The sequence below is a fragment of the Thamnophis elegans genome, chromosome 13 (assembly GCF_009769535.1).
Source record: "Thamnophis elegans isolate rThaEle1 chromosome 13, rThaEle1.pri, whole genome shotgun sequence".
Lineage (NCBI taxonomy): Eukaryota > Metazoa > Chordata > Lepidosauria > Squamata > Colubridae > Thamnophis > Thamnophis elegans.
This window is the reverse complement of record NC_045553.1, coordinates 18,460,585-18,484,858: the sequence shown is the minus strand read 5'-3', so window position 1 is coordinate 18,484,858 and position 24,274 is coordinate 18,460,585. Positions and strand designations below refer to the sequence as shown.

The window sequence follows — 24,274 nt, the reverse complement described above, 5'->3', positions numbered from 1 at the left end:
TCTTGAAAGGGAGGGATGCGGATGACCCTTTACAAGGTAGAGCTGAGGAATTTGTTCAATATTTAACGGATAAAGTCACTCGGATTTGGACAGAGCTGGACTCCAATTGCACGGTACCAGCCGAGGTACCGGGGGAAGGTCTTGAGCGTATTTCATGGATCGAGTTTCAACTTGTCTCTCCTGAGGAAGTGGACAAGGCCATGGGAGCAGTGAGTGCCTCCACTTGTATACTGGACCCGTGTCCCTCCTGGCTGGTCTCGACCAGCAGGGAGATGACACACGGCTGGATCCAGATGATAGTTAACACCTCTCTCCGGGAGGGAATTTTCCCGCTCCTCCTAAAGGATGCGGTGGTGAGACCCCTCCTGAAGAAACCTTCTCTGTACCCAGCCATTTTGAGCAACTATCGTCCAGTCTCCAACCTGCCCTTTGTAGGGAAGGTTGTTGAGAAAGTGGTGGCCTCTCAACTCCAACGGTCCTTGGATGAAACTGATTATCTGGATTCCTTTCAGTCGGGTTTCAGGCGTGGTTACAGCATGGAAACTGCTTTGGTCATGCTGATTGATGATCTCTGGCGAGCCAGAGATAGGGGCCACTTCTCTATCCTTGTGCTCCTTGACATCTCAGCGGCCTTTGATACCATCGACCATGGTATCCTTCTGCGACGGTTGCGGGAGGTGGGAGTGGGATGCACCATTCTTCGGTGGTTCTCCTCCTACCTCTCGGACAGGTTGCAGTCGGTGTTGGTCAGAGGACAGAGGTCGACCCCAAGGCCCCTCAATTATGGGGTGCCGCAGGGTTCGGTCCTGTCCCCTCTCCTATTTAACATCTACATGAAGCCGCTGGCTGAGATCATACGCCAGTACGGGATAAAATACCATCAGTATGCGGACGATACGCAGCTATATCTGTCCGCCCTGTGCCAACTCAGTGAAGTGGTAGAAGTGATGTCCCAGTGCCTGGAGGCTGTCAGGGTCTGGATGGATATGAACAAGCTTGCACTCAATCCCGACAAGACCGAGTGGCTATTGATGTTCCCAAAGATTGGCCAAGTACTCCATCTCTCAGCCTGGGGGGTGAAATTATATGCCCCTCAGAGAGAGTTCGCAATTTGGGAGTCCTCCTGGATCCACAGCTGACTTTAGAACACCATTTGTCGGCTGTGACCAGGGGGATCTTTGCCCAGGTTTGCCTGGTGCACCAATTGCGACCCTACCTGGATCGGGAGGCCCTTCAGATAGTCACTCACGCCCTCGTGACCTCAAGACTGGATTACTGTAACGCGCTCTACATGGGGCTGCCCTTGAAGAGTATTCGAAGACTTCAGTTAGTCCAGAACGCAGCCGCGCGAGCGATCGTGGGTGCACCCAGGTACACCCATGTTACACCTATCCTCCGCGAGCTGCACTGGCTACCTATTGGTCTCCGGACTCGCTTCAAGGTGCTAGTCATTACTTATAAAGCCCTACATGGCATCAGACCTGGGTACCTGAGAGACCGCTCCTGCCAATTACCTCCCATAGACCGATCAGATCGCACAGACTAGACCTTCTCCGGATTCCATCTGCCAGCCAATGTCGGCTGGCGACCCCCCCCAGGGGAGAGCCTTCTCTGTTGCAGCTCCAGCCCTCTGGAACGAGCTCCCTGTGGAGATCCGGACCCTTACTACTCTCCCAGCCTTCCGCAAAGCCACTAAGTCCTGGCTGCTCCGGCAGGCTGGGGGGCTGTTGAAGTATCCAGCCCCACGGTAACTATGAATGTTGTATATTTTAAATTGTTGTTTTGTCTATTTATCCCCTTCCCCTGTTTATTGTTAGCCGCCCGGAGTCCCTCGGGAGTGGGCGGCATACAGGACCAATAAACTAAACTAAACTAAACTAAGGTGGTCAGTTCAGAGTCTAGAAACTTCCTCCAGCACAACAATGATTCCCCTCCCAAATACCATATCCCCCCTCCCCGTTTCAATGGCAGCTGAAGCAGTAGCAAAGCGGAGGCTGACACCAGGTTTGAGGAGGGGGAGGAAGAGGACCCATATGCAGAAGAGGAACTCAGCAAACTAAAGCAGAGGGGCCGCCCCATCAAAGAACACATCCTTGAATTTAGGAGGGTCATTGGAAGGCTACCCCCTTTACCAGAGCAACTGCTGGTGCATTTCTTCAGAACAAGCCTGGACAAGCAAATTGCCCAGGGAACCGCATACCGCGACATCCCTAATCAACTCTCTGAGTTGTTCAGGGTAGCAACAAAATTCGACAGCGGGCTGCGTGCCAATGACATGAGAAAGCAACCGGCCACATAAGAGAGAGGTCAACCTGACCTGAAACCACCCCACTGACAGGGAACCACAGCACCACAGCAGACCCTGAGACCAACCATCCCTTGAAGTCCACTAAAATGCTACAGGTGTGGGGGGATGGGCCACATGCCAGCTGCATGCCCAACCCCAGCCCCAAAACCAAGGCCTGACCCACCACCCAGGGCATGACCAGAATGAGGGCCCACCAACATGTCTGGGAAAGCCCTCCAGGCTTCCCCCCAGGTAAAAGTGGTGGAACCCCAGGCAACGACAACCAGTTGCCTGAACCATATAACAGCGAGGACGAGGGAGAAAATTACCCAATGGTGAGAGAACCCATTCACCCTTTCCTTTTTCCAATATGCCTCACAGCCCCCAAAACAGGAAACTAGGGGGATTTTCAAGCCCTAATAGACTTAGGCTGCACAAGATGGTTGATCAACCTAACCGCAGTCCTGAAACTGGGGATCAGAGCAAAAAGACTGGCTCACCTGATCCGGTTCAAGCAGATCGATGGGTCCCTAATGGGAGGAGTCTATGCCACCCACCTGACTGAGCCAGTGAGGCTAGAGCTAACAGATCACTGGGAAGTAATTCAATTCATAATAGCCCCCAAAATGACAGACGCAGTCATACTGGGACTTTCCTGGCTAGGCAAGTGGGGACTGACTATCTGGTGGCAAGGGGGTACCTGCAGACTTAGGATATCAAGGGGGCCCCAACCCCTCCCACACCAGCAAGCAGAAAAACCACCCACACTGGAAACCCCCCAAAAGAGCCCACAAAAACAACTGGCAACCACATCTGACAAAACTCCAGAGGATGAATTGATTCTGATGGAATATCAGGACCTTGCAGATGTATTCAGCGAGGCCAATGGCGATGTTCCGCCTCCCCACCGGGAGACAGACTGTGCCATCGAAATCATCCCCGGGGCAAAACTACCCAAGCCCAAACAGTACACCATGACACCCCAGGAAATGCAAGAGATGCGTAAATACATAGACAAAAACCTAGCAAGGGGGTTCATTGAGCCAGCCAAGCCATGGGTTGCAGCACCAGTCCTCTTATTTAAAGCTTTTCAAAGAAAAAAAAAGATGGAACTATGAGGTTGTGTGTGGACTTTCGAGGGATAAATGGGGTGTCCGTACACAACCTATACCCGCTCCCCCTCCTAAAGGACATGCTATCTTATCTGGCCAAGGGAAAAGTCTTCACCAAACTAGACCTCAGAGAAGCATACTACCGAGTACATATCACAGAGGGAGATGTGTGGAAAACAGCATTCAACTGCCCCTTAGGGAGCTTTCAATTCAAAGTGATGTCTTTCGGACTGCAGAGGCCACCAGCGGTATTCATGCAGTTAATAAACGAGGTGTTGCACGAGCACCTCTACAAGGGGGTCCTCGTCTACCTAGATGACATCCTTATCTACACTAAGACCATGAATGACCACATGCCCCTGGTCCACCAAGTACTGGAAAAACTTCTGGCAGCTAACCTGTATGTCAAGGTATCAAAATGTGAATTCCACCGTGCACGGTTAGACTACCTGAGTTACCGAGTGTCAAATGAGGGAATAGAGATGAACCCAGCCAAAGTACAAGCCGTCTTAGGCTGGCAACCCCCTCGCACCCGCAGACAACTACAAAGTTTCCTAGGTTTTGCAAACTTCTACAGGCAATTCATCCCCTCCTTTGCAAAAATTGCCAAACCCCTAACAGACCTCCTGAAGACAGGGAGCCCAGGAATGAGACCCTGTCCAGGACAACCCCTAGAGTGGGACCTAACCTGCCAAGAGGCGTTCGAAACACTAAAAGAAATGTTTGCAAAGGAGCCAGTGCTGAAGCATCCTGACCCTGAGCAACATTTCGTGATCCAGGCAAATGCCAGTGACATGGCAGTGGGAGCGGTGCTACTCCAAAGAAACAACCAAGGAAACTTACAACCCTGCACCTACACCTCCCGCAAGGTCGCAGACACAGAGAGACGATGGGCCGCATGGGAAAAGGAGGCGTTTGCAGTGAGATGGTAACTGCTAATCTGGAGACACCTGTTGGAAGGGGGCCAGAAACTGTTTAAAGTCTGGCCTGACCACAAAAATCTGGAGGCGCTTAGAACCCCATGGAAACTATCACCTAAACAAGTCCGATGGGCTCAATACTTCAACCATTTTGATTTTGTTTTAAAGCACATTCTAGGGGGGAGGAACTTTCTAGCTGATGCCCTGTCCTGCATGCCTCAGTACAAATGTGAACGGGAGCACGTAGTGGATGCCATCATTCCCTCTACCCAAACCACTGCCCAAGTGACCACCAGACAGCAATGCTGTGACCAGCAAGACCAACTTACAAGCTACCTAACCACGAGGCTCAAAACCGAACTGCTAGCAGACCCCTGGTTCAAAAACAATCAACACATCTTGACAAACAGAAATGACCTTGCATGGAAGGGGACAAAACTCTATGTCCCAGAATCCCTACGTACCCTAATTCTCCAGAGAAGTCATGATGCCAAACCAGCAGGCCACTTTGGGTTCCTAAAGACTTTACACTTAGCCCGGAGGCAATTCTGGTGGCCTTGCATGAAGAAAGATGTAGATAGTTATGTGAAAACTTGTACCATCTGCGCCACAATGAAGAGACTACCAGGAAAAACCTCTGGACTGCTGCAAACAGTAGCAGAGCCATGGGAGGAGATCACAATAGACTTTATAGTAGAGTTGCCAACAAGTGTGGGAAACACAGTGATTTGGACTGTAATAGATCTGTTCTCCAAACAGGCACACTTCATACCCTGTAGCGGACTACCCTTAGCTCACAAGCTCGCTAAACTGTGCATGAAGCATATCAACCGACTGCATGGAGTACCTAGAAGAATTATCTCAGACAGAGTGGTCCAGTGCACGGCTAAGTTCTGGAGGGAGTTCCTGCGGTCCATTGGATCATCTCAGGGTCTTAATTCAGCTTTTCATCCAAGCACCAATGGGGCAGCAGAGAGACTGAACGCCATGGTGGAGCAGTAGCTGAGGTGCTACGTGAACTATCAGCAGTCCAATTGGGCAAACCTTTTATCTTTTGCTGAGGTGACGTACAACAATGCTGTTCTCAGTAGCACAGGACTCACACCATTCAAAATAGTGAACGGTTTGGACTTCGTCCCAATGCCTGAGTATTCAAGGGATCCCCCCTCCTCAGTCAGCTTGGCTGACTGGATGTCGATGATGAAAGCCACCTGGGAAAATGTCAAAAAGGCACTGGCTAAAGCGGCACAAACATATAAGAAACAGGCAGACAACCACCGGGCTCCGCAATGGCCACTCTGGGTAGGAGAGAAGGTTCACCTCTCCACAAAATATTTGAGATTAAAACTGCCTAGCAAGAAACTGGGGCCAAAGTTTATGGGACCATTCCCCATAGTAAAGATCATCAACCCAGTCACAGTGCAATTGAAACTGCCTCAATTGTTGGGGAAGATACACCCAGGATTTCATAGCAGCCTCTTAAAACCTGTGATTGGATCCACTCTGAGACTACTACCCCGGGAGCTGCCGGACCCTATGGTCATAGGGGGCCAAACCCATTATGAAGTTCACCGTATCCTTGATTCAAGGTGGCACAGGAGACAAGTCCAATACTTAATCAAGTGGAAGGGCTACCCCTTATCAGAGGCATCATGAGTGAAAAGTAGAAATATCCAGGCTGATCGCCTTATAGCAAAATTTCATGCAGAAAATCCAAGCAAGTCTGGGAGAGGGACACATCCCTAAGTTATACACTGAGAAGAATTCATATTAAATCCTACTTAGTGGCGATAAAAGTGGCAAAACGGCAACATTTTTCCGCTCCTATCGCATCTGCAGGTAACTGCTGAGCTGCCCTGTTTAGGGTGACCTGCTCCTTAATTAACCAAGGAACTGGGAAAAAACCCTTGCAGGGTAGGGCTGAAGAATTTGTTTAGTATCTACAGGATAAAATCACTCAGATCCGGACAGGCTTGGACTCTGACTGGGTAGATTTGGGCGAGTCGACGGGGATGAATCTTGTGGAGACCATCTGGGATGAGTTTGATCCTGTGACCCCCGAGGGCATAGACAGGATTATGGGGAGACTCAGTGCTGCCACTTGTGTGCTGGACCTGTGTCCCTCTTGATTAGTCTCGGCTTCCCGGGAGGTGACATGAGGCTGGCTCCAGGCAATTACCCACCCTTCTTTGATACGAAACTATATGGGTTTGTGGAAATACCATCCCCAAGAAAACATAAACTGAGATTTGAAAGAGACACCTATAACAATAGAAAAAGAAAGGGAGGGAAGAAGAGAGGAGAGGAGAAAGGAAGTAGAGAAAGGAGGGAAGAAGGAAGGGAAAGGAGAGGAGGGTGGAAGGGAGAGAAAGAGAAGGAGAGAGGGCAGGAAGGGGAAGAGAGAGGGTAGGAGTAGAGGTTCCTATGTTGTTTTAAGTCATGTGTTTGTTTCTGTTGATGTGTTGATGTGTTTAAAATAAAAAAAATAAAAAAAGAGAAAGGGGTTCTTTCCCACACCTTGAAGGAGGCGGTGGTGAGGGCCCTCCTTAAGAAGCCTTCCCTGGACCCAGCTTCTTTAGCCAACCATCATCCGGTCTCCAACCTTCGCTTTGTAGCAAAGGTTGTTGAGAGTGCGGTAGCACATCAGTTTCCACAGTTCCTGGATGAAGCTGTCTACCTGGATCCGTTACAGTCGGGTTTCAGGCCCGGATACAGCACGGAAACGGCATTGGTCGCATTGGTTGATGATCTCTGGCGGGCCTGGGACAGGGGCTGCTCCTCTGTCCTGGCCCTGTTAGACCTCTCAGTGGCTTTCGATACCATCAACCATGGTATCCTACTGCAACGACTCGGAGGGTTGGGAGTGGGGAGCACCGTTTTACGGTGGTTCTCCTCCTACCTGTCGGATCGGTCGCAGTTTGTATTGACTGGAGGGCAGGGATCGACCCCGAGGCGCGTCACTTGTGGGGTGCCCCAGGGGTGGGTTCTCTCACCCCTCCAGTTCAACACATACATGAAACCACTGGGTGAGATCATCCGTGGTTTTGGGGTATGGTATCATCAATATGCTAATGATACCCAACTTTTCATCTCTACCCCAAACCACCCAAACAATGCCCTTGACGTGATGTCCTGATGCCTGGAGGCTGTGTGGATCTGGATGGGGAGGAACAGGCTCAAGCTCAATCCCTCCAAGACTGAGTGGCTGTGGTTTCTGTCATCCTGATTTGTGCATCTTGTTCCATCTTTGATGATAGGGGAAGAAATTCTAGCCCCCTCAGAGAGGGCCTGCAATCTGGGCGTCCTCCTGGATACGTGGCTTAGTTTAGAAGAACACCTGACGGCCGTGACCAGGGGGGCTTTTTACCAGGTTCGCTTGGTACGTCAGTTGCGCCCCTTCCTGGATCGGGATGCTCTGTGCACAGTCACTCATGCCCTCGTCCTTTCTCGCCAGGACTACTGTAATGCTCTCTACATGGGGCTGCCTTTGAAGAGCACCCGGAGGCTTCAGCTGGTCCAGAATGCGGCTGTGCGGGTTATCATGGGGGCACCTAGGCACAAGGCAACGTGGGTTCTGCATGCAATCAAACTTTTTGAATTCCTCCCCCCACGCACCTTTTCCAGCTGTTTCAGAGAGGATTTCAACTCTGCCCTCATGAAAGGCCAGAGCTCTGAGTCAGACTGAGCTAGTTGCTCCCAGAGAACTCTAAAAAGTCTCTAAAAATGCCCTCTACAGGAGGCGAGAGACCACATGCCTTTGCATATAAAATTTTTCCCTTTTTAACCCTTGCTTAACTCTTAAAAGGCGAAAAATTCCTTATGCAAAAGAGGCCCCTAGTTCTCTGGCCTCCTCCTATAGTTAACACTAAGCACTGTTCCAAGTCACTGGGACTTAGAATCTGGTAGCAACTACCTTGGCTTTAATTATTTTTTAAAAATTCTTTAAAATTCTTTTTATTTCCTCATGACTGGTGAGGCCACGCCTCCCCTGCCTCTAGTGACTGCACGTCCATGGTATAATCCCTGACCTCCAGTCCGTGCGACGCGCCCTAAAAAGTTGGCTTTTCCAGCAAGCCAGCCTGGCCTGAACAAAACAAAATAAATTATTGATCATTGTTAATTTTAATTCAATTTTTTAATGTAATTGTTAATTCTAATTGGGTTTGTTTGGGATATTCTATTTAATTTTTTTTTAACTTTTGTATTATGTGTTTCTTTTAATGTTGTACGCCGCCCTGAGTCCTTGGGAGAAGGGCGGCACATAAATCTAATAAACCAAACCAAACCAACCAAACCAGGGGTGGGTTTCTCGCCCCGTTCCAACCAGATCGGTTGGAACGAGGCCGGCGGCGTCCTCGCGCACGCACGCGGCGTCCTCGCGTACGCACGCGGCGTCCTTGCGCATGCGTACTAGCGTCTGCGCGATGCTCCAGCTGCTCCTGGAGGATCGCGCAGGCGTTCTGCGCATGCGTGGAAAGCGCAGAATTTGTAAAAACCGGGTAAGGAGCGCGCGTGGGTGTGCGGGCGTGCGCGGGCGCAGGGGGGGGCTTCGCCGTTCCCGGAAGTTACTTACTTCCGGGTTCGGCGACCAACCGGATCGCAGGGACCGGTGCGAACCGGTCGAAACCCACCCCTGAACCAAACCAAACCAAACCTGTACTCATATTGCTTTGTTTTACACAGATCGCTTTCAGGAAGTGAGGGGAGCCGGATGTCAACATCTAAAGCATTTCCATGACTACTATCAACTTGAGAAGCGGGGGGGGGATGTCATGCATACTTTTGGCCAGACTAAAAGTGTCATATTTCTGTACTGGGATGTGAATGCGCATGTCCAGAACCCTGCCATAATGTCCTGTTGGAGAATGTGATTGATGACTTCAGCCAGAAGGGGTAAAGTTCAGACGCCATTAAGTGGGATTTAGTTTCAGCTCCACAGAAGTCTATGCTAAGATGTTAGTCCTAATAAATGAATGGGTTTTCTTTGAACTTTGGAGGCTCATAAATTAATTAGGTCAGCTCTTGGAAACTTCACAAGGTATTTACTTTGGGGAGAGAGAATTGTGATACAGAAATCCTTGAGGAAGTTGGTATTGGAAATGCTACATGGGGGTCACCTAGGAATTGTCAGGATGAAAGCATTAGCCAGGAGCTATGTTTGGTGGCCGGGTTTAGATAAGGACATAGAGGAATGGAATGCCACATGCCGGCCATGCTAGGAATCTAGGCCAGCTCCACCCAGGGCAACCCCGCAGGAATGGGAAACCCCAAAATCCCCATGGGCCAGGCTACACATTGACTTGGCCGGACCCATACAGGGCCAAACATTACTCATAGTTGTGAATGCATATTTGAAGTGGCTCAGAGTAATCCTTATGCCCACGACCACAGCAGAGTCTATCATTAGTGTGTTATGGAGGCTATTCTCAATGTATGGGTTGTCAGATGTGGTAGATGTGGACCCCAATTCACAGCAAACACATTTTTAGTGGATCAAGGAATCAGATTGTAGATTGTAGATTGTAGAAGTTTATTTATATGCCGCCCTTTTCCCTGGGGGGACTCAGGGCAGCTCACAACCCAAAGGGGAGGGGGAGACAAACTTTTAACATATAAGACAATACATAATTAAAAACACAACATTCATACCATTCGGGCGGGTTACAGTCTTAGCCCCAGGCCTGACGGGATAGCCAGATTCTGAGGGCTGTGCGGAAGGTCTGGAGGGTGGTGAGGGTACGAATCTCCATGGGGAGATCGTTCCATAGGGTCGGAGCTGCCACCGAGAAGGCTCTCCTCCGCGTAGTTGCCAGTCGGCATTGACCGGCAGATGGAACTCGGAGGAGGCCTAATCGATGAGATCTAATAGGTCGCGTGGAGGTAATTGGCAGTAGGCGGTCTCTCAAGTACCCAGATCCACTACCATGTAGGGCTTTATGGGTGACAAGTAGCACCTTGAAGCGCACCCGGAGATCGACAGGTAGCCAGTGCAGCTCGCGGAGGATAGGTGTTATGTGGGTGAAGCGAGGTGCACCCACAATCGCTCGCGCGGCCGCATTCTGGACTAGCTGAAGTCGCCGAATACTCTTCAAGGGCAGCCCCATGTAGAGCACATTGCAGTACTCCAGCCTAGAGGTCACAAGGGCACGAGTGACTGTTGTGAGAGCCTCCCGGTTCAGGTAGGGGCGCAACTGGTACACCAGGCAAACCTGGGCAAATGCCCCCCTGGTCACAGCTGACAAATGGTGTTCGAAAGTCAGCTGTTTGTCCAGGAGGACTCCCAAGTTGCGGACCCTGTCTGAGGGGTATAATGTTTGACCCCCCAGCCTGAGAGGTGGAATACTTGCCAAATTGGTGGGAGGGAAACACAACAGCCACTTGGTCTTATCTGGGTTGAGCACGAGTTTGTTAGCCCTCATCCAGTCCCTAACAGCTTCAAGTCCCTGGTTCATCACGTCCACCACTTCATTGAGTTGGCATGGGGCGGACAGATACAACTGAGTATCGTCCGCATACTGGTGCTATTTTATCCCGTGCCGCCGAATGATCTCGCCCAGCGGTTTCATGTAGATGTTGAAAAGTAGGGGGGACAAGACCAAACCCTGCGGCACCCCACATGTTAGGGGCCTAGGGGTCGATCTCTGCCCTCCAACTAACACCGACTGCGACCTGTCCGAGAGGTAAGAGGAGAACCACTGCAAAACAGTGCCTCCCACCCCCACCTCCCGCAGTCGTCGCAGAAGGATACCATGGTCGATGGTATCGAAAGCCGCTGAGAGGTCAAGGAGAACCAGGATGGAGGCAAAGCCTCCGTCCCTGGCTCTCCAGAGGTCATCGGTCAATGCGACCAAAGCGGTTTCTGTGCTGTAGCCAGGGCTGAAGCCAGACTGGAATGGGTCAAGATAGCTAGCTTCCTCCAAAGACCGCTGGAGCTGAAAGGCCACCACCTTCTCAACAACCGTCCCCACAAAGGGGAGGTTGGAGACTGGACGATAATTGTTAAGAACGGCTGGATCCAAAGATGGTTTCTTCAGGAGGGGTCTCACCACCGCCGCTTTAAGTGCGGGGGGAAAGACCCCCTCCCGAAGGGAGGTGGTAACAACCGCCTGGATCCAGCCCCGTGTCACCTCCCTGCTGTTAGCAACCAGCCAGGAGGGGCACGGGTCCAGTACACATGTGGAGGCACTCACAGCTCTCATGGCCTTGTCCACGTCCCCAGGGGCAACATCCTGAAACTCAACCCAGGGGTGGTCTACCAGATTATCCCCTCAGATATGCTCTGTCAAGCACCTTTCCATCGGTGACAAATGGCTTGGCTTAATAGATGGTCCAGTCAACCAAGGAGGCACTGGCAAAGATGGGCCCAGGGGACTGGCAAGCCAATATCAACAAATTTCTACTGGCCCAGCATATAACTCCTAGTACAACCACCAACTGCAGCCCAGCAGAGCTGCTAACTCATGATATTAAGACAGCTGAAATCCCATAACCACTCTAATTTTTAATTAAATATTTATGCTGCCCATCTTCCCTATAAGGCAACTTTGAGTGGCTTACAGATTATAAAAAATAGACAAATAATTAAAATATCCAAAGTTTAAAACTATGCAAAAACTAGGATGGCATGGGAATGAGGTCTTACCTTGTCAACTACCACTAGCCATGAGCCTCCTCCCTCTGGGCCCCTTATTAAGGTAGGCTCAAAGCCTGTTCCTCCCATCCAGATTTCACAGCCTCCAGGCAATGGCAATAGCACTTAGACTTATATGCCACTTCACAGTGCTTTCCATCCCTCTCTAAGTGGTTTACAGAGTCAGCCTATTGTCCCCAACAATCTGGGTCCTCATTTTACCAACCTTGGAAGGATGGAAGGCTGAATCAACCTTGAGCCGGTCAGAATCGAACAACTGGAGTGAGCAGTGAGTTAGCCCTTTACCCTTAATGTCACAAGTTTGTTTTTTTTGTGGTTTTTTTTGAACTATAAATAATCTTTTTTAAAAACTTTTTTTTTATTTTTACTAAACAAACAACACACACAAAAATAATCATCTTACATTACATCTTGTAGAAAGTGTGTCAGTTGGTTACAATTAGCTTTCGTGCATCTCTTCCAGAATCATTACTTAAATTCATATCGAATATCAAAGTTCTTGATGAGTCTTACTTTCAACATATCATAGTTCTCATTTAACTGAAATTTTTAATGTCCTTTTGCCTAGAATAATCCATAGTTAAAAAACACAATCACCTAATGGCATTTCAATAATTATTACAGAGTCATCCAATAGCCTGAAACCTTTATAACATATTCTAAACAAAAATTAGTTGACAAAATATCTAAGCCCTTTTCTCCCCTCAAATCACTGTTTACAATTTGTGTCCACGTTTTTTTTTGTTATGGTAGTACATGTGTGTAACATTAACTGTATCCCTTATCCTTATCATTCCATTGTTGGTTGTTATAATTAATATTGGTTAACAAAAATCCTTTACTGTTATATCTATTTTCTTCTCATCAAACCAACATATATGTATACCTTATTGCCCTTATCAATTATTTTTTAACATAACCATCTATAAATTACTAAATTACTACTTACTAATTATAAAACTTAGTTAAATTTTTTGTTATCTACTTTCATATATCCAATAACATTATACCTTTATAACATATTCAAAATAAGAATTAATTATTTAGATTTCTAAACCTTTTTTCCCAAATCATTGTTTGCAATTTCTATCCAAATTCCTTATATTAAACCAGTACATATATGTGTCATTGACGATAAGTCTTATCATTTCATCATCATTATTATTATCATTAATGTTTGTAACAAAATCATTTATTACTTATATCCAGCTTCCTCACCTCCAGCCAACATAGAAATATACCTTGTTACCATTATCAACTATTTATTTAAACAAGCAATCTAAAGAGTTACTAAATTCCTACTTATTAATCATCAAACGTAGCTATTATTATTATTTTTTATTATTGATTTTCATATATCAACCTGTGTCCTTCCAAAAGGCATGTAGTCTTATTTCTTTTGCCATTTGTGGAGTTAATTTTCTATTTATTTCCTCGGTAAAGTTTTTATGGACATCTCTCTGCACCTTATTGTCTATTGGATCTCTCAGGTAATCTTGGTGCCCTTTTGCTACTTTAATTGATTTATCTTTGGTTGCCAATCCTGTTTCTGATAAGATTTTTTCCTTTAAAACCATCATTTTTCTCTTTTTTTCTTCTTTTGTGCCTTGAAATTTGGGGTAAAGCTCTAGGCCATCGAATTCCCCCTTCCAAACTCCCATTTTTTCACTTTCAACCACTTTCAGTTCAGAAATCAAATCATTCATTTTCTTATCTTTATGTTCCTTTTTCTCTTCAGTTTTTGGAACTCCACCTCCCTCATTTTTTTCTGGTATAAACTCTATGTCCTTGTCAATTCTCCAAGTTACCAATAACTCTTGAATTTCATCCCAAATCTTTTGCAAAGTTAAAGCTTCCTCTTCTGTAAATTGTTCCATGTTCCAAATTGTAAATTACTGCTGCTGTAGCTTTAATCTTCACAAAAGAGAAGTTCCGTTTTTTTCCTTCTCCCAGTACCGATAAGGCTCTCAAGAGACAGCTGTGGTAAACAATTTTAGCCTTGACTCTTATCACTTTTAGTTACAGAGCTTTGAAGCACGAAGACATTAAGCTTCTGAGCAGCAAAATTAGTATTTTTTCCCCTTTCTTGTGCTGACTCAGATTTAGGAGGGACAAAGTTCTTAAATGGAGTTTAATAGCAAATAGTAGACAATTTTTGTTAAAATAGAGAGGGAGATTTTAGTCCTTGAGTTGAAAAATAAGGCAGGAAGAAGCCAAAGAAGAAAAACCGGTCCGTTCACTTTAAGCAGAGGGGGGGGGGGAGAGAGAGAAAGTTGCGAGAAGCATTTCAATAGTTACAAGAAGAAAAACATACTAACCAAAACAAAACAATAAAGATCAATTTCGCAGCTGACTTCTTCTGGTTAAGGGTTTAGTTTAGCATAAAAAAGAGTTTTTGGGGGGCAGTTTTTTTTTCCCAAAACAGAAAGAATTCCCCAGATGATCACATTTTTTCTTTCTGTTCCCTTCCATTCCATAGCCATCTGTCCCCACTTCATCAGCCTAAGCTGTCTTTTGTCACTAGCTTGAAGACTTTTTCTTGCTTTTTTCAGGAATTTTGCGATATCCCCGAAATCAGCAAGATGTATTCTTCCTGTTCACCATCTCTTCGGGATGGTTTAGGTCCGATTGAACCCCCCCAGTGGCAAAAGTACCGGCTGCAGTCTCAGAGCATCGAGACTGCACATCCGTACTGTGGGGACATTGGCTCCTCCTCCTGAACTATAAATAATTTTATTGATGCAGAATCAATAAAAATATAAGACACCAGAAACTGGGGCATTTTGTTTCTGTTTTGACCCTTGTTCCCAGAGGTTAAACTCATCAAAGCCTGTGTAATGGCTCCTCTCCGAACTTGAGAAAGTAAAGACTCTTGAAACGAATTATTTCAAAAAGGAACCTTTAATCAGTCAGGATGAAAACCATTAGAGGCAAAGCAGCATCTGAAACCCTTTAGGCCAAGCAAATGGGATTAAGCTGATAATGACCCCTCCCCTTTGGCCAAATGCAGATTCTGACCAATACACAAGTGTGAAGATGTTTCCCTTAACTCTTCTGCCCTGAGAGTCAATAAAACACAAGTTCCCATGGCTATCTCTAGTTAGACATTAAAGTAAATTATCCCTCATGGCTATCATAAACATCCCTCCAGAGATGCTGGGACCTTCAGTCTTCCGGTGATAGGAAACCAGTTGTAAAGTTGTAAAAATCAATTGTTACAGATACAGCTAGTGATTTAACTCCGAGGCCCCCCTCCTCCCAACTGAATGGCAGTATCACTTTTGGGGATCTGACAGCCTGTCATCTTGTGATCTCCTCATGAGGAGCAGCCATCTGGAGCACTTGTGGGCAATCTCAGTTCCTCTCCTTGTTTGGCATCCCATCACTTTTAGTGGAGACTTCTTCTTTTTAATTATTATATTATATTCTAATGTGTCTTTTTCTTTGCTCCTTTTTTAGTTTGTATTAGTTTTTAGGTTTGTAAATTGTAATCTTTAATCATTCATCATTTCCATCTAACAATTTTCCACCTCTTTTTCACTTCAAGCAATTTGCCAAGATCTTACTAAGTCTTCCATTTGCTGCAAGCATATTAACCCAAATCCAGTACTGTGTGATGATAAATATTCTGTTCATGTTTATTTTATTGTAACATCCATTGTGAATTGGGGCTTCAAGTATGTGCATTTATAAGACCAACTAAGCGATGGCATTTCCAAACAGCATGTGAAATTTGCCACAACCAAGAAATCTCATAAGGCCCCCAGAGATAACCCCACCGACTTAATCTCATAGTGGGTCATTGTGGCTGCTTTCCCCAGACTTCCTTCTCCTCGGACCTGTCACTATTCCCTCGTCCCACAAGAATTTTGGTTTTGGTTAGAGCCGAGGTGGCGCAGTGGTTAAATGCAGCACTGCAGGCTACTGCTAGATCAGCAGTTCAGCGGTTCAAATCTCACCGGCTCAGGGTTGACTCAGCCTTCCATCCTTCCGAGGTGGGTAAAATGAGGACCCGGATTGTTGGGGGCAATATGCTGACTCTCTGTAAACCGCTTAGAGAGGGCTGAAAGCCCTATGAAGCGGTATATAAGTCTACTGCTATTTGCTTTTTCAAAAAAGAAGTTGTTTCTGCCTGCCCCTGAGGGCGGAACTTGGTCTGGCCTGGCTCCCAGTTTTCAGCTCTTTGCCCTGTTCTCCCTTCTGGGCGAGCCTTTCGCTGAAGGAGGAATGTGAGAACCAGCCTCCCTTCCCAGTACTCGGCCACTCCATCTATCCAGCTGGTGGAAGAATGGGGCTGGAGCTCTACCTGGACCTTCTGTCCCAGCCCTGCCGGGCGGTCTATATCTTTGCCAAGAAGAACCACATCCCCTTTGAGCTGAAAAATGTGGAGCTGTTCAAAGGTGAGGAGAGCCCCACATGGGCAAGCATGGGAGGAAGGGACTTTTCTTAGTTGGGGGAGGAGACGGACTCTCCTTCAGAGGGAACCCATTGCTCTCTCTGGGCAAGGGTTGGGTGGGCCTTGCCTTGTTTGATAGATTTCATGGGGCCCATCAAAAACAGGAGGGGACTCTCCCACAGGGTGATAGGAGAGCAGCCTGAGCAGGGGGGTGGGACGGGACTAGAGGGAAGGTCTTACACAATACATTATGCTGGTATCTTCCTCTTGCCAGATTCTATCTTGGGGACCAAGGTGCCAGGAGCAGAGGCGGGAGGGGGGGAAACACCCCCATCAGGTAAGAGGAGCTCAGGCTTTATATGACTGGAAAACTAAGGTATGACCTGCATGTACAGAGAGGGGAGGGGTGTCCTGTAATTTGGCGCTTCGATTATTTTTCCCCAAATGGGTGGAATGAATTTCAGTTCCAGGCAGAACTGTGAACCAGGAAACCTCTTGACCTCTCAGCAGAGGAGAGAACATGAGAGCTTTTCACTTTCAGAGTAACCGTTGACCACCTGCTCATGAAGTATAATATTCTCAGGGATCTTCTCTTGCTGAGTTGCCTTAACTATCAGGAATCCGGTGGGATCTTCCCACCAGCAGCTGTTGGAAATGCCTGCCACTGTTTCCCTCCTTCGGGGCTTCAGGTGTGCATGGCGTGTCCTAACAGAGCCACAATAACACCCTGGGGGAAGGAGGGGGGTGTAAATAAGTGCCTGCCCTCAACAATTTCACTGAAATCTCTCCTGCAGTGGTGCCAAGTTCTCTGTTTGCTATGTAAATACAACTTGAAACAGTCCAAAGGGCCTTCTGAGGTTGCAAAAAGAACTTTTTTTCTGCACCCAAAGGGGACGGGGTTCTTTCTCCGATAAGATAAGTGACCTGGTTCTTGCACTTTGCCTCTGTGGCTGCGCAAAGCACCTTTGAGTGTTTTATTCAGCACAGTCTTTCTGTAACTAATCCCAGTCCAGAGCGCTCTGGATCTCTTATGACCTGGCAGTTTATAAAAGGATCTTTATCATATTTGCATTGCTACTGTTGTTTCTGGAGAGATTAGAGATGCACAGAAATAAATACATCCCAACATTCATTATTCATTTTCCAAAGTAAACCTTCAGTGGTTTCTCCATTTCCATCTTGCTTACCTGCCCTCTCAAAATCAGCTTCGGTTCCAAAAAAACCTGAGGCAGGACAGCCCCTCCATACCTGGAATTGTTCTGTGTGGTGGTTTTGACATCCCTCCCTGTCCCATAATTTCCAACATGTTTGATGGGTCCCAGAGTGAGTCCTCTTCTCATCCGGTTCCCATGGCCTTCCTCTTATGGAGCCACATGCTGCCCTCCCCAGAATAAACCCTGTTTGAGTGAGCCGTGAAAAGTGTGATAGCTACGAAGTCTGGAATATGATGCTGCACTCACATTTGTAACTTAAAAGTTGCGAGTTCACAGCTATTGCTGTGCTGTCTGTTCAACTGCTTCCTTGGGTGGAAAACAGGTTCTCCCACCCCCATTTCTGATCCATATCAGATTTGCTAGAACAGTGGTTCTCAACCTGTGGGTTGGGACCCCTTTGGGGGTCGAACGGCTCTTTCACAAGGGTCGCCTAAGAACTTCGGAAAACCACATATTTTCAATGCTCTTAGGAACCGAGACACCAATTTTATGGTTGGGGGTCACCATAACATGAGAAACTGTATTGGGAAGGTTGAGAACCACTGTGCTAGAAGAATCTAATTCTGAGATTATCTGACAGCATTCAGTTTTCTGGTCAATTTCAACTGCAGAAAGCAGAGCTCAGACAGTTCTTCCTTTACAATCTCAGAGGGACATTTAGGTGCAACTTATTAGCAATCCATCTTTCTAGCTGTAATGCAGAAAAGACTTGGGTGAAAGGAGATTTCTGCTCTCCACTCCAGACAGACATAGCCAGGAACTAAGGGGAGAGGGGGCTTCTCTGCTTTTAGCCTCTCTCAGGCCTCATGGTGGAACATCTGCTTTTGACTTCAAGGGTCACAGCGCAAGGAGAGCACAACAGTGAAGAAAGTCCCTGTCTTGAAGGATGAGACCTTCATCTTGGCAGAAGGGTAAGGAGAGTTTCCCCCACCCCTGTCTCTCCTAGTCTAAAGCCATGTTTGGAGAGAACGGTGGGAGGAGGCCCAACAGGGAACAAAGAAGCTGGGAGCATCTGCAGGTTTGAGGTCAGGGGACACAATGGTGTTACAGCTAAAGACATTAATTCTGGAAGCTCTTTTTATTTATCCTAGATGACACCAGATAGCAAGATATTCATTCCTGAGTTTGATTAGACAGTGAGAGAGTCAAAAATGGAGCAGAACTGCCGTACCGCTCTCTCTTATTTTACATGAGACATATGGAAATGTTCTGGAGAACTTCAGTAGACCAGATGGACAACTGAAAGCTTAGAATACTTTTGCTTGTCTCAGTTGTTTCACCTTTGACAGTCCACATTCTGAAGTGCTTTGATTAAGCCAGATGCTCAGTTGTGTTTGCTCACCAGGTCCTCCTCTGCATAAACTAACTCCTGCCTTCCTTTTGTGATCCTGTCCTCCACGATTTCCATGAATCCATGGTCAGCACGGCCATTCTTTTGTATTTGAGTCGCAAGTACAACACCCCAGATCATTGGTACCCATCTGACCTACAGAAACGAGCAAAGGTGGACGAATACCTATCGTGGCATCAAGCGAACATCAGATCCAATGCTCCTAAAACAATGTGGATTAAGGTGAGAATTTGAACAGGTTCTGGAGATTTGGGAAGTTTCAGTTCGACCCAAAAGATTTAAGATCTGTTCCTAATAGTTGAAACCTCCAATCTTTCTTCATTATAACATTTGCCTAAATCTTCACTTTTTCTCCAGGTTGCTTTTACCTTTCTTCTTTTGAGAGGTTGCAGCTGCCTTGCTTTTCAGGCCAGGGTCTTATGGACAGAAACGCTTCACTGGATGGGTGAGGAGAGGAATTTCCTCCCATCTTTTTATAAATGTGGTGAAGGCAGAGAGAACCTTCTCCTCCTTTGAGCCCCAGTGCAATGCTATTGAAGGGAAGAGAAGAAAAGGTGTTTTTTTTTTTTTTAAAATCGTATTTAAGTATAATGACAATAAAGATTATACTTAAAAAAAAAATCCACCAAAACAGTTTGATGCAGAAAATGGTTTACCCCAAAGGAAAGTTTGGTTTTTGAAAGAAAAACACATTTTCTTAGGAAGTTAGTGTTCCTAGGAAAGGAGTAATTTACATTTTATCTTATGCTGAGATTATTTTCTTCACGCATATTAGGGCCCAGTGATCAATAGCTTCTTGCATATAAATTCGTGCACAATCATGGCAATGAAGTATGGTTAATAGAGCCTTTTTTGTAAAACAGAGAAAAAAGAAACAGATTAAGATGACAAAATGGCAATTGATACAGGCGGTTGAATAGGTTCTCTCCCCACATTTCCCCATTCCTCCCATCTCTATCCTACTACAGGCTGCCATGTGGCTCAAGGTCAAAGGCCAACATTCACAAGCACAGTAGTTTCTCATCCAAAGGAGGGACATCAGTATTTCTTCCCTGGGACCCACTATGTTGAAAAGGGAGCAGGCCTTTTGTTGATCATCCATCTATCAATCCACTTTCAGAGGAACACCACAGAGGAACTGCATGTGGTGGTCACCGCTAAGAAGCTCCTCCTCCCTGAGGCAGCTCCGTCTCCACAGGAGCATCCCAAGAATAGGACATGGGTGGCCTTCCAAACGCTCCCATAGCTCATTTCTCTGGTCCCACCAAAGCCACGGAGACACCACAAGCAGCTGACAAGTCTCTTTCAGTCAGCCTGCTCGGCCATCCACTGTTACTTCTGCTTCTTTGGAAAGGAATGGCGGCTGGTGTCTTTGTGTCAAGGCCCCTCTTGTCCAAGGGACAAGGCAGGGGTGCCTCTCCTGGGCAGCCAACTACCCTGAAGCTCTGGCCTATAGCTTACAAAGTGAGTGCTGAATTTTGTTGCTCAGGATCCAGGTAGCTGTGCAAATGGTTTTGGATGCAGACATGCAGAGCTCTCTAAATGCTTTCAAAGGCTGCGCAGTCCATTTACCAACAACGGGTCTTGGGAGAACAAGTTTCAACAAAAAAACTAGCTTCCTTCATATTCTCCCCTTATTCAGATGGATTGGTTACTTTTGCTACTATTAAGCACCGGGGGAGCGGGGGCAGCATTTAAAGCACCAGATGTACAGCTATACATGAAGGCGATTCATTTACTCATGAGGTAGCAAGGACAGAGTTTCTTTTTCTTGCTTAAAAGAGCAAAGAATCCAGACGGAGAGTATATATGCCTCTTGGGTAGATTTTGGGCTTAATTGGATTACAGAAGGAGGGAGCAGTGTTTCCTTTCCTAAGTCAAAGCAAACACAGCAAGCGATGTGTGCATTTCTGGCTCAGAAAATACAACCACCTGGGAGGAGTCTAAGAGCTTTTCCTGGGGGTGGGGAGAATCCTCAAATGCCCAGGTGTGTTCATGTCAGGTGAAGGCAAGGAGCTTCACTTTGCCCTAGCTTGGGTTAAAAAGGGGGGGAAGGGAAGAAGGAAGAACTGGGCAGGCATCTCCCACACAAGACTCTCTGTCAAATGACAGAGTGGCATTTCAATAGGGAAATTTTAGTATGTTTGGACTTCCAAATGTTTCTGACATGGAATTTGTGTGGACTGTCCTGCTCAGTCAGTCTCCTCCACATCTAGGGGAAATTAAAGGGTCCTTGGTTTCTAAACTGAGCAGGCATGAGGAGGCCCAACTAATCCTTCCCTTGACGCCCCTTCCCAGGTGGGCCTGGGATACTTTTTGGTAGGGATGACCAGTCTCCTTCCTCTGGTGCAGGTGCTGATCCCGCTCTTCACGGGCCAGCCGCTCCCACCAGAGAAACTGCAAGAGGTGATGGACGGGCTGGCCACGGCGCTGGATCAGTTTGAGGGATTGTTTCTCCAGGACAAGCCCTTCCTGGTGGGTAGCGAAGTCTCCCTTGCGGACCTGGTGGCCATCGTGGATCTCATGCAGGTGACCCCAAGGGTGCTGGGCCCTCATCCTCCCCTGCGCCTGATTACCCTTCATGCAAAGTGCCAGGCTTCTCAGGAAAGGAAATTCACTAATGAAGCAATGGAAAGATCCGGAGAGGGGTAGGCATGGGGGGGGGAACAGCCAAAGAGCTACAGGCTAATGAAGAGGGGGCTCTGATGACACAGAGCAGCTGCTGGGTCCTTTCCTCTCAAAGGTGCAATGGGGCTTTCCCAGTCCTTCCAACTAGAGAAGACTAGGAAATCCAAGGCCTGCCTACTAAAACCACTTTTATTGTAAGGCCCGAGGAGCAGGATTTGGCAAGTCTGAATGAGCTTCCCACTCTCTCCCTTTTATCCTCATGACATCCAGGAAGGGTCTCCTCTGAGACTCTGGCTCAGATTAGAATCCTAGTCTGGACTAGTCAGATTTCTTCTCTCTGCTATTTTCTCTTCTTCCTCTGCCTGCTGCACTCCTTGACTTATGAAAGGGCATCTCTAGCTGCCTGCAAAAGGGGTCCCCTCTCTTCCCCACTGCAGGAACAGCCTTTAGGAATGGAGTTCTGCATTAGACCAAGCCCAGCTCTGGTGGGACAAGAAGGGAGGTGTGCAGGCACCCTGAGGGACCAGAGACAGGTTGGGCCTGATCAGGTTCGGTGGCTCAGGCTAGAGAGCAGACAGGCCTCTCTGTGTGGAGGGCCCTGATCTTCTGCCAGCTGATCTGATGTCGCCCTTTGCCAACCTCTGCATTTCCTTCCTTGTTTCTGCAGCCTGTGGGCGTCGGATGTGACATTTTCAAAGAAAGGCCCAGACTGGCAGAATGGCGCAAAAGGACAGAAGATGTCATTGGAAAGGAGCTCTTCCTGCAAGCACATGAATTGATCCTGAACATTAGTAAACTGAGCACCATCCAGATCGATCCACAGCTGAAGGAACAACTGGCCCCCGTATTGTTGAAGATGATGAGATGAGTAAAGGAATTTCAAAACAGAGCATAGCGTAGCTGGTCATTTTTCCATCTCTGGATTTGTTAACTTTTCATTTAGAATTATGTCTACAAGGGACTATCCTGGCAAAAGCCCTTTGGGCATCCTGCAGCTGTCACATGAGCTTCACTCTTACGCTGGAGTTGTCCTGGTCCCTGGAGACTGGCTCTCTGCCCGCCAGGATGAGCTGTGAGGTCCCAGACCCTCTGCCCTTTTAACCACCTCCAGGAAAACGCAGGGCTATGCAATGGGTGGAAGGGCAGCGAGTGCTCTCCTCTGCCCAGACAAAGGAAATGGATGGAGCTGAGAGGCTCAGTGAGGTGTGTTCCCCACCTATGTCAGAAAGGAACAGGAGCCACAGCAGGGATGTGCAGTCACTAGAGGCAAGGGAGGCAGAGCCTCACCAGTCTCCTCAGGAAAAAGAAAGAAATTTAAATATTTTTTTTAAAATAATTAAAGCCAAGATAGTTGCTACCAGATTCCAGCTCACAGTGGCTTGGTGTCTGCTTAGTGTTAACCAAAGCAGGAGGTGAGAGAACTCGGGGCCTCTTTTCCATAAGGTTTTTAGGTTTAGGTTTTATTAAACACTTATAGGCCGCCCTTTTCCCTGAGGGGACTCAGGGCGGCTTACAATAATGAGGGAGGGGAGTGCAAGACAAGACATAAAAGAAAATGTGAGTAAAAATAATTAACAATAAAAGCACAACATTCACTCGGCATTCGGGCAGGGAGAGAGTAAAGTCCTATCCCCAGGCCTGACGGGATAGCCAGATCTTAAGGGCCGTGCGGAAGGCCTGGACGGTGGTGAGGGTGCGGATCTCCACGGGGAGATTGTTCCATAGCATCGGAGCTGCAACTGAGAAGGCTCTCCTCCGCGTAGTCGCCAGTCGGCACTGACTGGCGGATGGAATTCGGAGGAGGCCTACCCTGTGCGACCTGATGGGACGCAGGGAGGTAATTGGCAGAAGGCGGTCTCTCAAATAGTCAGACCCACTACCATGGAGCGCTTTGTGGATGGTAAGTAGGACCTTGAAGTGCACCCGGAGATCAACAGGTAGCCAGCGCAGCTCACGGAGGATCGGTGTTATGTGGGCGAACCGCGGTGCGCCCACGATCACTCGCGCGGCTGCATTCTGGACTAGCTGAAGTCGCCGGATGCTCTTCAAGGGCAGCCCCATGTAGAGCACATTGCAGTATTCCAGCCTAGAGAGCACAAGGGCTCGAGTGACTGTTGTGAGGGCCTCCTGGTTCAGGTAGGGCCGCAACTGGCACACCAGGCGAACCTGGGCAAATGCCCCCCTGGTCACAGCTGACAAGTGATGGTCAAAATTCAGCTGTGGGTCCAGGAGGACTCCCAAGTTGCGGACCCTGTCTGAGGGGTATAAATTTTGCCCCCCCAGCCTGATTGATGGAACATTAGCCAAATTGTTGGGAGGAAAACACAACAGCCACTCGGTCTTTTCCGGGTTGAGTACCAGTTTGTTAGCTCTCATCCAGTCTTTAACAGCCTCAAGGCCCCGGTTCATCACGTCCACCGCTTGAGTTGGCACGGGGCGGACAGATACAACTGTGTATCGTCCGCGTATTGATGGTATTTTATCCCGTGCCTCCGAATGATCTCGCCCAGCGGTTTCATGTATATGTTGAATAGTAGGGGGGATAAGACCGAGCCCTGCGGCACCCCATAAGTTAGGGGCCTCGGGGACGATCTCTGCCCCCCCACCAACACCGACTGCGACCTGTCCGAAGGTAGGAGGAGAACCACTGCAAAACAGTGCCGCCCACCCCCACCTCCCGCAGTCGTCGCAGAAGGATACCATGGTCGATGGTAT

At 47.7% G+C, this 24,274-nt stretch overlaps 1 protein-coding gene across 1 annotated transcript; it reads left to right on the top strand.

The window, feature by feature from the left end:
* The first annotated feature begins 16,161 nt into the window (after window positions 1–16,161).
* LOC116516566 (glutathione S-transferase theta-1-like) lies at window positions 16,162–22,448 on the top strand. Its single transcript, XM_032229144.1, has 6 exons — window positions 16,162–16,370; window positions 16,641–16,703; window positions 18,416–18,491; window positions 19,003–19,153; window positions 21,284–21,460; window positions 22,227–22,448. The coding sequence occupies exons 1-6, from the start codon at window positions 16,259–16,261 to the stop codon at window positions 22,425–22,427; spliced, it is 780 nt and encodes a 259-aa protein (XP_032085035.1). The 5' UTR covers window positions 16,162–16,258; the 3' UTR covers window positions 22,428–22,448.
* Window positions 22,449–24,274: the final 1,826 nt, after the last annotated feature.

Excerpts from the sequence above, each read along its gene's own strand:
- LOC116516566 (XM_032229144.1), top strand. The coding sequence starts at position 16,259 with ATGGGGCTGGAGCTCTACCTGGACCTTCTGTCCCAGCCCTGCCGGGCG. Across the intron at positions 19,154-21,283 it reads CTAAAACAATGTGGATTAAG|GTGCTGATCCCGCTCTTCAC; the intron begins GTGAGAATTTGA and ends CCTCTGGTGCAG. Across the intron at positions 21,461-22,226 it reads CCATCGTGGATCTCATGCAG|CCTGTGGGCGTCGGATGTGA; the intron begins GTGACCCCAAGG and ends TTGTTTCTGCAG.